The sequence below is a fragment of the Diceros bicornis genome, chromosome 3, assembly GCF_020826845.1.
Source record: "Diceros bicornis minor isolate mBicDic1 chromosome 3, mDicBic1.mat.cur, whole genome shotgun sequence".
Taxonomy (NCBI): domain Eukaryota; kingdom Metazoa; phylum Chordata; class Mammalia; order Perissodactyla; family Rhinocerotidae; genus Diceros; species Diceros bicornis.
In genome coordinates this window covers 102,895,583-102,911,358 of record NC_080742.1, presented here as the reverse complement: position 1 = coordinate 102,911,358, position 15,776 = coordinate 102,895,583, and the positions used below count along the sequence as shown (strand labels likewise).

General features: G+C 48.4%; 1 protein-coding gene across 1 annotated transcript in view; it reads left to right on the top strand.

Annotated features, from left to right (window-relative positions):
- Nucleotides 1-2,218: 2,218 nt before the first annotated feature.
- Nucleotides 2,219-15,776, top strand: part of PTPRN2 (protein tyrosine phosphatase receptor type N2) — a 911,136-nt gene continuing 897,578 nt past the window's right edge. The window contains exon 1 of the mRNA XM_058535313.1: nt 2,219-2,324. Within this exon, the coding sequence (XP_058391296.1) occupies nt 2,219-2,324 (106 nt within the window). The remainder of the gene's footprint in view (nt 2,325-15,776) is intronic.

The window sequence follows — 15,776 nt, the reverse complement described above, 5'->3', positions numbered from 1 at the left end:
TTTTTTTCCTTTTGTTCCTATTGTTTCCTATTGAGCCTTACCACCAGTAGAAGGCTCTCCAGACCTCTGAGGATAGACACACCTGTCCAAGCCAACTGCCGATGTCCCCTCCCCATTCAGCCTCCCACCTTCGCTGAGGTAGGTCTCTCATACTCTAAGCCCACATTTGGGGTAAGCCCTGGGTGCTCACATTGTGGTTTGCCGGGTGGTGTAATCAAGCAGAGGAATGACTGTCTTGTAGCCTTTCTCGGCGTCTGAAAATGAATCATCTCATTGATGAATTCTACTCAAGGAGTCTCACTTGCTTTGAGGTGTCAGCAGCGCAGTGCTAACCTGGAGTCAGGCTACTAAGAATAACACGATGAATAAAGAAACCCAAGTCTACTGAAAAGCCCCTTTACCATCCTTTTCCCCAACTGATGGGCTACTCTTTGTGGGATTTGTAGGTTACAAACAGCCAATTTGTACGTGTAGCAAGAGGAGGAAATGTCACTGTGTGGCGATGATCGCTGCTGTTAAGTTCTGAGGAGGGGCCTGGGTGGACAGGCACTTTCTCTGGGGGGCGGTCGCCTAGGCCTTTGGGTCAAAGATAAGACCCCCTGCTTACCTGCTTGCTAGGCCAGGCAAGATAGAGAAGGAGGAATGCTCTCTTGGGCACAGGGACAGACAGAGGGTGTTGAGCAGGTGGGGAGAGGGAGGGACCCTGCAGTGAGGGCAGTGCCTGTCTGGGGATGCAGGGCACCAGCAATGGGGCTACTGTGGGACAGTCAGACCCAATATTCAATTCCAATTGTAGATGGGCTGGGGTGAGCTGCAACTCCCTCACCATCACTCCTAACCCCAAAGTCTGCATAGGCCAGCCTGTCGGGAGTGGTAAGGGGCACACACACGCTGTGGGAAGGCTGGCTGAGGAGGGCCAGACAGTAGGGAGAAACCACAGGGATGGGCAGGAGCGGGAATGAGAGCTGATCTTGGGCAAGTGGGACCCACAGGGGTCAGAGGAGGCTCAGGCCACTGGCAACGCTGAAGCAGTGGGGTATTGGGGCACACAGGAGGGGTACTGGGGCACAGATTGCGGGACTGGGGTGCCCAGGCAGGGCCACAAGAGGTGACAATGAAGACAATGAGGGAGGAGATAGGCCTGGGATAGGACGTGAGGGACACTCAAACACAGTTGCATAATATAACCACTCTCTACATCCTCATACACACATTCACTCACAACACACACACCACGTTTCCCTCTGAGACACACACACACACACAGAACCCTCTCTGATGTCCGCTCCCCCAGGACCCTCACAGCCGCGCCTTTAGAAGTGGAAGTCTTCGGGCAGGTACACAGGTCCTCAGCGGCCCTCTCTGGACGCTTGGACAGTGGCCAGCGGAAGGCCCGCTACAGGGAGGACGCAAGGACCCCAGGCATACCCCACCTCAAGGCCTTGTCCCCACTGTGGAATCCTGACCCGCTCACAGGAGCTCAGAGCTCAGGAGGGGCTTCCACGGCTCCAGACCCTAGTCCGGTTGATCCTCCAGGTTAGGCTCCCACAGGCCCCCTTCTTTCCAGGTTGAAGACCCCACACCCCCAGACTCCGCATAGCTTTTCCTGCGTCCCCTTTCCAGTGGCCGCAACACTGCCTGCGCTTCAGGTGAGCTTAGACTCGGGTCTACACCTGCGGGGGCAGACACGTATGGTCATTTACAGTTAAATGAAATAATGCTAAGTGAGAGCAGGCATTGGTTCCTTGGCCGCACCGTCCACACTTGAAGCGCCCGCCAGCCCCGCGCGGTCGTGGACACCGCGTGTCACAGGGCGGTGGTAACCTGCCCAACCGAGCAGAGATGGTTCGGGCCTTTCCGTCGCAGGCCACGGGCATCTGCGGGCGGGATTATGCAGCCCCCGGGACCCCAAGGACCCCTGAGAACCCCGGGGCGGGCACCGCCGACCAAGACGAAGAGGTCAGAGCGCCAGGCGCGTGGGGGGGCGGGGCGCGGCCGGGCCTGTGGACGTCCGGGGGCGTGGCCGGCGGGCGAACGCACGTCGGGGGTGTACCCTGGCGCATCGGGGGCGTGACCGGGGCGTGGCCGGCGGGCGGGCGCGCGTTGGGGGCGTGGCCGGCGGCGCTGTCCGGTGCTGAAGCCGCGGCGGCGCCGGGCGCGCAGGGAGGAGTCGCCGCCATGGACTGAGCGCCGGCCGGCCGCCCGCCCGCCCGCGGACATGGGGCCCCTGCTCGCGCTCCCGCTGCTGCTGCTGCTGCTGTTGCTGCCGCGCGGCCCGCCCGCCGCCCCCGCGCCCCGCGCCCGGCCGCTCCCGGGGCTTCTCGGTGAGTGAGGCGGGGGTCACAGGGCGGGGGGCGGGGGGAGGAAGCGTCTATGTGAATGAGGGGAACCGAGAGAGGGGGCGCCGGAGGGAATGAGGGGAACAGGGGGAGGGGCGCCTGAGTGAGTGAGGGGGCGGGGGGAGGGGCGCCTGAGAGAATGAGGGGAACGGGGGGAGGGGCGCCTGATGAATGAGAGGGGTGGGGGAGGGGCGCGTGCATGGGGGGCGGGCTACCTGAGTGAATGAGGGGAACGGGGACAGGGGGTGCCTGAGTGAGGGGGCGGGGGGGAGGGGACGCCTGAGTGAGGGGGGCGGGGGCAGGGGGTGCCTGAGTGAGTGAGGGGAACGGGGGGAGGGGCGCCTGAGTGAATGAGGGGGCGGGGGGAGGGGCGCCTGAGAGAGTGACAGAGGAGGGGGAGGGGGGCTCACTAGAGGTGAGAGGGGGTTCACCGAATCCCCCCTCGGCCCGGGGCGCCTCCCTTTCTTCACCCGCGATGCTGAGCAGGACTCGCGCCCTGCCTCAGTTTCCTCCCTTAGTGGCCCCCCGTCCCCCCTTTCTCGGGGTCCCCTCCCCGCGAGGCCCCCTGCCTGGTCGCTCGGTGTTCCCAGATGCGCGGCCTCAGCCCCTGCCGCCTCGGCGGTGGGGATTGCCAGCGCCCTTGGCGACCGGCATGGGTGCGCCTCCTGCGTGTTCGTGCCGCGTGCGCCGCGGGCGGGGAGGCCACCCGCTTGGACAGGACCCGCCCGCGTGCCCTGGGGGGACTGAGAGGGGACACGCACAGCTGTGGGTCCTTCCCTCTCCCTCGGGCCTTGGCCCCTCGCGGCCCCGCGCGGATCCTCCCCTGCCTCAGCCGCCTACCTGCGTCTTCACCACGTGGACTCTTCTGCCAGCATCCTTATAATTGGACAGACATTTTCTTCTGACAGAAGTGGAAGGAAGAGGGTAGGGGAAGTGTTCCTGACAGGGAGTGAGCCCAGAGTTAGCTTTCTTCTGAGACGGCCTTGTAAATGTTAACCTAGGAAACATCTGTCTGCCAGGTACCTCTCTCCTCTCTAATCTTATTTGTTAAGGAGATTTACCCTAAAGCTCATGTTGGAAGCTTCAAGGCCAGGATTACTAAGCGTAATAGATTAGAACAATAGGTGTTAAAAGTGAGTGCAAATATAGATCCATGTTGGTGGAGAGGAGACTCAGCTTAGCCCCTCCTGTCCTGGGCTTGCCCTTCTGATCTCCAGTGGTGTTTCACCTTCCCAGTCCCAAACAGAAACTGCAAGGAGAGGTATGTGGACAGTCTCCCCAGATTCCTGGGTAATGTGGGCCAGTTGCCCCAAATTTCTCCCTTGCTTTCTTTGTCTCCTCACACACTCCCTGGCCTGGTGGGCCGCGTGGCACAGCGTGGCAGTTAGAGCAAGAGCTGGTGATTGGAAGGGATCACCTTGCTTGCTGGGGTGGAGTCCAGGGGTAGAGTGGTGAGTCCTGGGCTAGAATGGTGTGTTCTGTACCCCATATCCTGGGGTGCTGTTGTCAGAGTTACTGTGTGCCCTGAGGCCCACTCCACACACAGATCATCCTTGTTTGGTGAGCCCGCTTAGGGAGGCTTGGGGGCCTTGCTCACTCTGCCTTGACCTTCAGGACCTTGCTCCAAACCAGCTATGAAGGCTGAGCTGTGCACCAGTTCTCTTTTGCTGGGCTGTGCTCATTCCTTCGTCTCTCTTGAACTGGCCTATCACCTCATATGAGAGCTGTTTGCTTAGCTGGCCAGACACCACCTTCCACATACACATAGGTCAGGGAGAACTCAGATCAGCTGGTCAGCCACTCTGTGTTCTAGAGAAGGCAGCTTCTATAGGATGAGCAGGAGATTGGTCCTTGACTACTCTCTTTCCATTATAATTGCCAGTTTATAGCATTTTTATTTTGTTTTGTTTTTTGAGGAGGATTAGCCCTGAGCTAACATCTGTTGCCAATCTTTCTCTTTTTTTGCTGAGGAAGATTGGCCCTGGGCTAACATCCGTGCCCATCTTCCTCTACTTTATATGGGACGCTGCCACAGCATGGCTTGATAAGTGGTGCATAGGTCCTTGCCTGGGATCTTAACCTGCGAACTCCCGGCCGCCGAAGCGGAGCGCGCCAACTTAACCACTGCACGACCGGGCCCGCCCCAGTTTATAGCATTTTGCTGAAATCACAGAGAAAGGAAGGAGGAGGTGGCTGACGGATTGAGCTAAGGAAAACTCAAAGAAGGAAGTATACGAAGAGAAGAAAATCACTAAACTATCTTGAACAAAGCTGCCTGATGCAGCAATGGTATTTTGGCTACAAGCACAGTTGAATCATATCGTTGAAAAGATATGCCTTGTTCCCCTTTTGTTCCCTCTGTGCCCTGAGGGAGCCTCCTGGACACAGTCTTTATGTGGGACAACATTAGGGGCCCAGACATCATTAGAACTGTCTCGAGGACTCCAGGTGATAGGTTTAACCTGCTACATTCCCCCTGTGATTGGAAGTTGTCTGGTGCTGTATCCAGATGTGAGATGTGTGCTCTTCCCATTTTGGGACCCAACCTGGGACAGCATGTAGCCTTGCCTACCTTAATAAGCTCCCTATATCCTTGTCCACCCAGCCTCGTATCCCTGCAACGTCCTCACCCAGAGTGCTGCTGCCATATCCTCAGAATTCATATAAGCAGTCTCCAGAAAGTACAAGCAGAACCATGGTCACCCATGAGGGGCATCTGCTGCCATTTTTCTTTCTCAGCCATCTGGTTCTTGTTTGATAATGGTCACACCAACTACATTGTTCCAAATAATGATGCACAATGAAAGATGCACCTAGAGATCTTAGATCTGGCCTCAGCCACGTCTCTTGTAGTCTACTTATTTAGCTCTTAACACAACCTCAGATTGAGGCGTACATAACACACACGTTTCCAGGAGATCTGAGTATTTGTTCTTTGCTTGCATCATCAAGTCGTAGCTTAGAATGAAGCATCAAATGTTACTAAGACCTAAGATCACTTCTTTCTGTACAGAATGCCTTGAGCTAGGGGCCTCTTCGCATTTAGGTGGTGAAAGAGCTCTTGATGAAACCCTGGGTCAACCAAACTGCCATATCTGAGTTTATTCTCATTGCTTTGAGCCACATTCCATGACACCATCTTATTTTCACAGTAGCCGTTGGCAGCATCCCAATGGCAGTGGATGTCCCCCCTCTCCTTTCTTTGAGGGCACGCTTTCCCCCTGATCACTTGAGCTTCTTGCACCACCCATTCTGCCTTTGTCTTTCTGGTGCAAAGGCTCCCTTATGGCACGTAGTGTGCCATTATCTGTGACATTATTGTCAGAGGTGAATGGGGCAGGAATGTGGCACCCCCCCTTCAGTGATATGATTCAAATTTTTGCTTATAGCCACAATACCATTACTGCGTCAGGCAGCATTGTCCATAACAGTTGAGCAGTTTTCTTCTCTTCATATACTTTCATCTTTGGATTTTTCTTTGCTCCTTCCTTCTGCCTTTCTCTGTAGTTTCAGGATGCCCTTTTGTTAGGTGCTCAGTGCTTTTTCTGTAAGTCTGATTTGAATCTAAGCCCTTTGAATTTAAGCCATTCTTAAGTTACAGGAAGGCCAGTTTGTAAACCTGCTCAGGCAGCCCCCGTGTTTATCAGGGCTGTCATATCAAAGACTTTCCTCCTTTTGCTAAAGAAATACGAATTTCACTTGCCAAAGGACAGAGTCAACCTTTCATGCAAATTTTGCTTGGAGAATCCAAAGTCAAACCTAACCAAGGTACCTGGCTTTGAAGACAACTGTTTGTTTCCACCCCGACCCCCTTCCCTTTTGCCCACACATATTTTTCATTCACATTAAGCCCCCACACGGAGCTGGGAAGGAGAGAGCAGCCAGGAGCAGGAGTAGGCTTTGGGGACTAGATGGCGTGATTGTAAATTTTGAAATCAAAGCACCCTTTCTGCCTTAAAAGCACAAATCCATCTTTGCTTCTTAGGGTCCAGAGCCTTTGATTCTGTTGGTTGTGTGGTAATGAGCGGCCTGCGCCTCCCCCAGAGCCAGAGCCCTGATGCCTTCTCTCGGCTGTGAGCCCTTCTCTGCCTGTTGTCTCCCCCCTCTTCTGCTCTGACTCTTTCAGCCTCAGGTGCTGATGTCCCCGTGCAGAAGGATTGGGACGCATGGAAAACCCCGGGCTTCCGGGAAAGGCGGGTGCCAGACAATGGGCTCACCCATGAGACCAGATGCATTGGGTGGAATTGTGGCGTGGCTCTCTCTTGTGTCCAGAGATGGCAGTTAAATGTGGCAGACTTGGGAGGAATGTGCGGGGAATAAAAGAGGTTTTTAGATGGCTTCCTCTCTGTGCTAAGCTTAGCTGTGCGTCTCAGCTGTTTTTGCGCCTGGTTACCAAGATTGTCATCAGTGGTGCCCACTGAGCAGGTATAGGGGGTATGCTAAATTTGTAGTTGTCTGCTTTCTACTTTCCTCCGTGATGATGTTGGGCCCGTTGCAGCACATGAGCCAGGAATTTTTATACACCATGAAATGTGCAGGCTGGTTGGGTCCCTGGATTCTGTGAAGATGGGCAGTAGCAGCACAGTGAATCTGCAGCTCAGGCTGAGATATGACTCAAAGCTCTTCACCCCAGGGCATATGTTTTGATGAACTCTGTAGCAATGATTGATTCTTTTTTTTTTTTAAGATTTTATTTATTTATTTTTTCCCCCAAAGCCCCAGTAGATAGTCGTATGTCATAGCTGCACATCCTTCTAGTTGCTGTATGTGGGACTCAGCCTCAGGATGGACGGAGAAGTGGTGCCTCGGTGCGCGCCCGGGATCCGAACCCGGGCCGCCAGCATCGGAGCACGCGCACTTAACCACCAAGCCACGGGGCCGGCCCGCAATGATTGATTCTTTTACATGATAATAATTTCTGCATTCTGGGTTTATTTTGTTCTAGTTTTTACATGCTGTATTACCTGATTTGTGAATGCAGTTATTCACCCAATTTTCTTTGGGTTTTTCAAAGTTAGGAATATGAGGTGAGGAAGAGGGGTGAAGTACGAAGGAGAGATGGGGTCAGCTGAGCCGTCATTATACATGGTCTTATTAAGAAAGGTTTCCATTACCGTGACCTCTTAGAGTCTTACCTTAGAATTTCAAAATTCCTTATGAAAAAGTATTTATAACTAAATGTGGCCCAAACTTAAAATAACCCTCTTGCTTTGGGTGGCAGATATTTAAGATATGCCTGGGTATGTGCAAATATTGCTAGTTTAAGGATTCTTTATGCGTAGATAGGTGGAAAAGAGCTTAAGAAATGGGCAGAAAGGGTTTTCATCCAGATGTATCCTGGTAGATGTGGGCCCAGTGAGGCTCAGTTAACTAAGAACCTATCTTATCTCTTCTGACAAGATGTTCCATTTCCCAAGAAAGCAAACAGCTGAATTCATAGCAGATAACCCTCTGCTCCACATAAAAGCACCTGGCAGCTGTTTTCACATTAGTCTAAATTGTCCTTCATAAATGTAGACCCAGCTGGACTTATTTTTTTAATCTTGGTTGATAGGAGGCCAGAAACCCAAGAAGCAGAAAATAGTCAATGCACTTTTCTACTGCCTGGAAACAGAATGGAAACCTAGTTTGTTGAAGGAAGAAGGAAATTTTTTCTTATGATTTGTGCTATCTCTAACAATTCTGCCACAATCACTATTTCAATATCTAGGGCAGGAAGTGAAGAGGGGTGCGGTTCTCCTGGAAACACTTGTTCACATATTAAGTAACTTTTTTGTTTGTTAGTCGGCGTCTGCACTGATAAGTGGGTGACTCCCACATTAGTGTAAGGAAGTGGACTTTGGACTAGAGGCACTGATGTTCAAAATATCCAGGGTTGATCTGTTTTTAAAATGGCCTCTGTGTGTATGATGTGAAGAAATAAGGAAGCCTTCAGGGTTTTGTGATGATCAATTGGTGTTAACTCTCCCGTATAGAGGTAGATAAGAGGGCATTTTAGTTATTTTTGTTTTTATCTGTTCCCTCCAGTAGTATGGACTTGGTTTAGAAATGCAGAGACACTCTCTTTTAGCATGTGTGACTAGTGATGATTTCCATTAGGGTGGTTCAAGGGCATGGCAGGCGGGAGGGGATGGCTGAGCTAATAGTTGTGAAACAGATCATGGGGCTTTCTCTTTTTAATTTAATTAAAAATTATCATGCAGTGAAATTGATGTTTTCTTTTGGTATACCGTTCCTTGTATAGATTCCAGGGACAGGTGATAGAACAGTTCCATCACCCCAACACTACCTGGTGTTCTCGCTTTGTAGTGACAGCCTACCCCGTCCCCTGAACTTCTAGCAACCCCTGGAACTCTCTACGTGTGGTTTCGTGTACTCCCCAGAATAACCTTGATAGGGGAGCATTTCTATCTCCATTTTACAGATTGGAAGACTGAGGCTTGGAGTGGCTAAGAAGCATATTGTAGGACACCCAGTGCTAGGATTGGGACCTAGGTCTCTGGCCTTCAGAGTGTCCTTTCTTTTCCAGTGAGTGATCCCAGGATGGGGCGGGGATAGCTCTGTATGATGCAGGTCCTAGCAGAAGGATTCTGTGTGTTGTTAGAACATGTCCCCCCAACTCCACAAGAACAGGGATGTCTGCCTCTTACTATTGTAGGGGCAGAGGTGATTTTCACTTGTCAAACTACCTTTCTTTAAGGAGCTTCAGAACCTCTAGGCTTGTTAGGCCTGTTCCAAGAGAATTTGAAAATGCTCTTCAGCCCTGGAGGGGCCAAATTTTGATTTTCAAATCAAACTTTGATTTTCTGAGTTGGGTTTTGTTTTGGGTGTCAGGTTCAATTACAGACGGTCTCAGACTTATGATAGTTCATAAGTTAACTTATGTTTCAACTTTGCAATGGTGTGAAAGCAATATGCACTCAGTAGAAACTGTACTTTGAATTTTTACTTATTTTTTTTTGCTGAGGAAGATTCACCCTAAGCTAACATCTGTTGCCAGTCTTCCTCTTTTTTTTTTTGCTTGAGGAATATTAGCCCTTAGCTAACATCTGTGCCAGTCTTCCTCTATTTTGTATGTGGGTCACTGCCACAGCATGGCTGACGAGTGGTGTAGGTCTGCACCTGGGATCTGAACCCACAAACCTGGGCTGCCAAAGTGGAGCGTGCCCAACTTAACTACTACGCCATGGGGCTGGCACTTGAATTTTGAATTTTGATCTTTTCCTGGGCTAGCAATATGCATGTGGTAAGATACTCTCCTGTGATGCTGAAAAGCGGCTGCGAGCCACAGCTCCCAGTCAGCCGCACAATCATGAGGGTAAACAACCAATACATTTACAACCATTCCACACCCATACGACCATTCCGCTTTTCACTTTCAGTACAGTATTCAATAAATTACATGAGATATTCAATACTTTATTATAAAATAGGCTTTGTGTTAGATGATTTCGCCCAACTATAGGCTAGTGTAAGTGTTCTGAGCACATTTAAGGTAGGCTAGGCTATGATATTCGGTAGGTTAGGTGTATTTTAAATGCATTTTCCACTTTCGAAATTTTGAACTTACGATGGCTTTATCGGGACATAATTTTGTAAGTCGAGGGAGATGTGTACTTGGTTTGCCTCTCTAAGGGAATTTTGATGTTTGGAAATGGATGACTTGTTTTTGAACTCCTTTAGCCTTCCCATGATGGCAGGATGCAAGTACCACCATAGAATTCACTGCTTGATGTGTCCATAAACGCTCTGTTCGGGATGCTTCTGTGCTTCTGTCAGATTTTTTAAAATGTGGCAATTGAAACACCAAAGAAGCTAGCTCTCATTTCAGACTTGTTTCAACAAAAAGTCCACTTCAGAGTAAAGGATAAAGGAGAGATTACTTTCATAAGGAAATTTTAAGAGTAGCTTCCATCTAAGGTTGTTATTTAGAGTGGCAAACAGGCAAAGAGATGGCTTGTTTTAGTCACTCAGTGTTCTTTTCTGAGGTGTGTGGTAGTTAAAAGCATTAAACTTTCCATCATATGACGTATGCATTCTGTGTCACCGCATGGTTCTAAAAGCCCGTTTTGGCTTCTGATGCAATGTCCTACATACAGTACAAAAGATGTGTTTGGAAATGGTTTGTTTGGTGGAACGGATTTTCAGAAGAAAGGCTGACCTGGTTTCCAAAGGGAAAAGGACTTTATATTAATGGTGCAAGTTAATTCTAACTCCAGCAGCAAAATACAGTCAACTTGTAAATGGATGGAGCAGCCAATAAAATTGGCCATGGGAGGCTGATGCTTTTTCCATTTGAGGCTGTGGCTTTAATCCAGCTCAAAGCAGTAATTAACCTGTGGTACAGCTTGAAGCCAATTCAGCGATGTGTATATTCTCTAAATAGCCAGTATTTTAATGGCATCAGACGAGGCATACCAGTGAAAGCAGAATTTCTCAGTGGTGGGCAGGGAATGGGAATCTGGATCCATGAGTTCCCGTCCGCTAGCCTTGTCACCTCAAATCATCTTCTGTCCTGCAAAGGCACGTCTGCTTTTACCAAAAAATACTTCTGGAGTTCTTGAATCTCTTTCTCTGCTTTTGCCTGAAAATAGGCTGAGGTTAAGATCATCAGTCTTCCAACGGATTTAAGTGTTATATGAGTGGAACACAGATGTGATTACAAGCGCCTGTGGGAGTACCAGGGTCAGCTCCGAGGGATTGGCGCCCATCCTTGCGACTGAGCCTTCTGGCAGCCTTGTTCCTGCTTCACCGGGGTGTTCCAATCCTTGATTCCATGAAATAGTCAACACAGAATGAAAAGAGGGTTCTAAAAGATTTAGAAACTTCAGATGATTTCTGCAAATATGGTGGGAAATGAGTGGATGTGGGTCCAAAACACAAATTGAATGACAAAAGATATCCTTTCAGTGCAGCATCTTGACTCATTGAGAGGTTGCTTTATCTTTCCAATCTGGTCATCTTGATGGTTTGTACTTATAGTCACATTAGAAGCCAAGAGAAATGAAGGGACTTCACCTATAACCTCTCTGAATTTATATCATGATCAAAGTACCAAATTCTTTGTGTTTTTGAGAGGATTACATGAGATAGTGGGAGAGTCTTTGCTAATGGCAGTCCTACTTATTATTCCTGGAAGCTCCAGGTTCTTCCAGTTAATGTTGGAGGCTGGTGACCAAACAGGGTGAAATATTGTTGTTATTGAACATATTACTTTGAGTGAGTCCAAGTCTAAGCTGAATTGACTATTGAGATTTTTGCAAAAGCATTACTATTACATTTTAAATAGTAATATCACAGGTTTTTTTGGGGGGTGAGGAAGATTTGTTCTGAGCTAACATCTGTTGCCAATCTTCCTCTTCTTTTGCTTGAGGAAGATTAGCCCTGAGCTTATATCTGTGCCAGTCTTCCTCTATTTTGTATGTGGGTCGCTGCTACAGCATGGTTTGATGAGTGGTTGTTACGAGAGGTTCGGGGATTCGATTGGAGACGTAAAAGACACTTTCCACTCCAAACAAATGGACCGAAGGTATATTTTATTATATAGAGGATAGTAAAGGTGATAGTCTGCAAACAGATCTAGATAGGTCAAGTATTAGAAGGGAAAAAACATCAGCCCGACTGGAAAGGGAAAACACCCACATTGGCTGAAGAGAAAATGACACAAATCAACCGGAAAGAGAAACACCAGGTTGACCGAAAAGAGAACACATCAAATCAATTACTTCATATCAAATCAATTACTTCACATCAAATCAGTTACTCACAACATCCACGCCCCACTGCCGGGAGAGCCCTGTCAATCGACGCGGCTGGGCAAGGATCACACGTCCTGGGCAAGGTGTCCCTTCCACAGGTGGAACTCTCACCGGGTCTCAGTTTCCAGCAGTTTTTATACCATCAGTAATTTTCAGAGTAAGCAATTACAGAGTTTGCAGAGCAAGCATTTAGTGTTCCCAAGTACAAAATGGTTATCAGTGGCGTACGTGCACTGAGCCCCCTGGCTAACATTCCGGCCCAGTAGTTGTGTACGTGCATTGTTCTCTTTGGTTATCGTCTCAGCCCGGCACAGATGGCCAGTCCATCCCGTGCTACGACGCTCCAAGAGCCTTGAAATGTTACAACTTGCAACTCTCTCCGTGGGAGAAAGGCCAGTTCCCAGGAAAAGGCCAGTTCCCACCACACAGAAAGCAGCTTTTATATTTCTTTTTGTGCTGGTGGCTGTAGGTCAATGGAGCGGCCAAACATGGCTGTACTCATGTCAAGACAGTGGTGTAGGTCTGTACCCCAGATCTGAACCTGCAAACCTGGGCTGCCGAAGTGGAGCATGCTGGACTTAACCACTATGCCATGGGGCCAGCCCCACATAGATTTTTTAATAAGCATATTTAAAAAATAGTCACACTCAGCTAGCATGCAGGCCTGATTATATTGTAATAATGAGAATAATTAATGGTGATAATACTATTTGGAATTTATTTCACATCATCACTTCAAAGAGCTTAAAGCCCTTGAATTAAAGAAATAGGCCTTAAATAAGCATTATACAAATTTCTTACATGTTTGAGTGGAAAGTGTAATAAAAAGAGATAGTACATACTCTTTTAGATACACTAAACACTTTCTTTTAAAATATCATGTGATATTTGATAAATGCAAAAATCAGAGCACTTTTTTTTAGTATATTTGACATGTCTAGGTTGTACTAAGTGTCTGGATTTTTGTCTTGTCACCAAGGCATGAGAAATATTTGATGATAGAGACCGAAGGACTCAAATACTTTTGTAGAAGCATTGGGCAGGGGGGTCACACACAACACTGGCCACTCTTGGGAACCAGCTGTGCTAAGTGTGTCTGCCTTCTGCAGCCTAACGCAAAATACAGCAGACCTCACTGCGAGGGCACAACACAAATAGCATCATCCACACCCCAAGCCCTACACTCTTCTATTCAAGTAGAGTGAGGAAAAGGCTCTCCACTCCCCAAGCAGGGCTCCCAAGTCCACCACTTTCTGTGCTGCTCATCTGGGGACTCGGGGGTATGAGAACACCTGCGTGCCCTGCCACCAGGTTCTTTCAGAAAAGACGGCAGTGGTGGTGATGGTAGCGTCAGGGTGGGTGGGGTTTCACTGCTCTCTTAGGGTCAGACTGACTCAGCATCTCTCCCTATGAGCCCTGGGCTCAGACTTTCTGATTTGGGGCTCTGGGCGCCTCATGGTTCCTGGGCCTGACAGGCCTAAGTCCCCCTCTGCAGGGAGGGGGCCCCTAACCTCCAGGCCCCGCCTGGTTGGTGTCCTGCGGTCACTACAGTCTTCCCGTTCCTGCTTGTCCATGTGGCTCTGTGGGCCACTCTCTCTGATCTCCCAAAGCGAGCTTGATGACTCTGTGGCCAGTTGCCTGCCTTCTGAACTCCAGTTTTAGGGAGTGATTCTTGTCGCCCAGTGTTTGGCTGACCTGTGGGAATGGAGGGTGAGAGAAAGGCAGCCAGGTGGTTCAGGTCTGTTAAGAGTCCTGTGTGCTCTTTGACCTGCTTGGGCTGTGTCAGATTCCTAAGGGGAGATGATCTGTTGGGTTCTGGATTGATGCCTGGATTCCTGTTGTTTGCTCCCCATGGTTCACCCATTTCTTCCAGCAGCCTTTCAGAGAAAGATAGATAAGGATAAGTGCTTCCTTGGTCTTCTCCTGGTTTTCCTCGGGTTCCTTGGGTTCTGTGGACCCCTGGACTATTTGTGGGGAGGTGGGGAGGGTTAGGAGCTGAGCCATGTGTGCTTTCCACCTTGCCTCGACTCTTTTTCTCTCTCAAACACCAGCTTTTATGTCTGTGTATCAGGATCGGCATGTTCCCTGTTCTCTTGCTGTTGGTGAACTTGTGTGGCTCCTGTCCTCAGCACATCACTCCCCAGAGAAAACCTGGCAGAGACGTCTGTGGGGAGGGGTAGGCAGAGGTGCCAGTGGGATGTCGCGGCAGACGGGTGGTGGGGATCCCCACGTGAAGCCCTTGTGCTGCGAGAGGCACGCTCTGGGGCTTACCCAGTAAGGACCCCATGTTCTCAGCCCCTAATATCTATTTCACACCTGTGGCCTGGAATATGCTCTAAAAAAAGGCTTTGTGGCAGAGTTGATTTGGAATAGAGAAACTGTAATGTCAGAAACAAAACTGTACAGGGAGTTTCATTTTTTGTAGAACCAGGTGTGGGCTGAAATTCCTCTTCTGGCAGGAGCCTGGCAGGGTCCCTGTGCAGGGAGGCCCAGCACCCAGGCTGCACCCAGCCTGCTGGCTACTGCGTGTGCTCACTGAGCACACTAGGCTTTGGGTCTCCTGTTAGCTTTTGTCTTGTTTGGGGCAAGAAGCAAGCACTTCAAGAGGGGTCATCAAGTGCGGATATTGAAAACCCAGTCTTTTACGTGACTTTTTCTTTGCTGGGAGTTTAAGCAGAAGGAAGCATTTTGACCACTTGAATAAAGAAACCTTTTTTAAATGGGAAAATTATTTTTCAGAGTAAAGAGTAGTTTAATCTCCTAAGAAGCGAGATCGACTTATTTTCTAATTTCTATGACAGTTTCTAATAGTTGTCTATTCTTAACATACGTATAATGAACTTAGATTTTAACTTACCCTCGTTGTAGAGGTTGTGGGTGCATATATGCAGATCACATAACTAGAACTGTATAGATTACATTGCTGGTATGCTGAAAACCATTTTAGGGAATTCATATGGCAATCACATGTCTAAGAGAATGGACCAATGCATTATCAAAAGAACAGTCTGAGAATGAATAATTTGTTAGTAAAAAAATATGATAAATGTATAAGGGACAAAAAGAGTATCAGTCTTTAGCAATGAGATTCTCTTTGGTTACATCTATTCTGTCTCTTTGGGAAGTAAGATGTGGTTCTCAAAGATCATCTTGATTTAGTGCTATTCTGAGAAGATAAAAATGTGCAATCAAGCTGAAAATTTGGATATTTATGTAGATATGCCTGTTCTTATTCTCCATAGGTTTTGAGGGAGTGAAAAACAGATGTCAAACCCATTTTAGGACGCTATCAGTATATTCATTAAGAAGTCTATTAGTGATGTTAAGAAGTGATATGTGTGGTCTAAATCGATACTGTTGAAGAATATATAGCGTTTGTTTAATGATTAAATGTTTTTCTTAGGAACTCTGAAAGAACATCAGATAGCGAGTGTAAATTTAAAGTGAAGCACTGTGGAAAAAAGAATGTTCCAGACTGTTACATAAAATAACATGTCTCACAAAGATTATAGATTAGGACTAACTCCAAAATCAAAGCTTCATTTTGAAAGATTCTACGCAGGTGTGGGAATATTGTTACCGTGTTCCAAATGTTGTAATAGTTCCTCCAGAATATCAAAAGATGCTGCTTTGCTATGTAAAAATAAATGAATAAAGGAGGAAGAATATACCCTCTGAA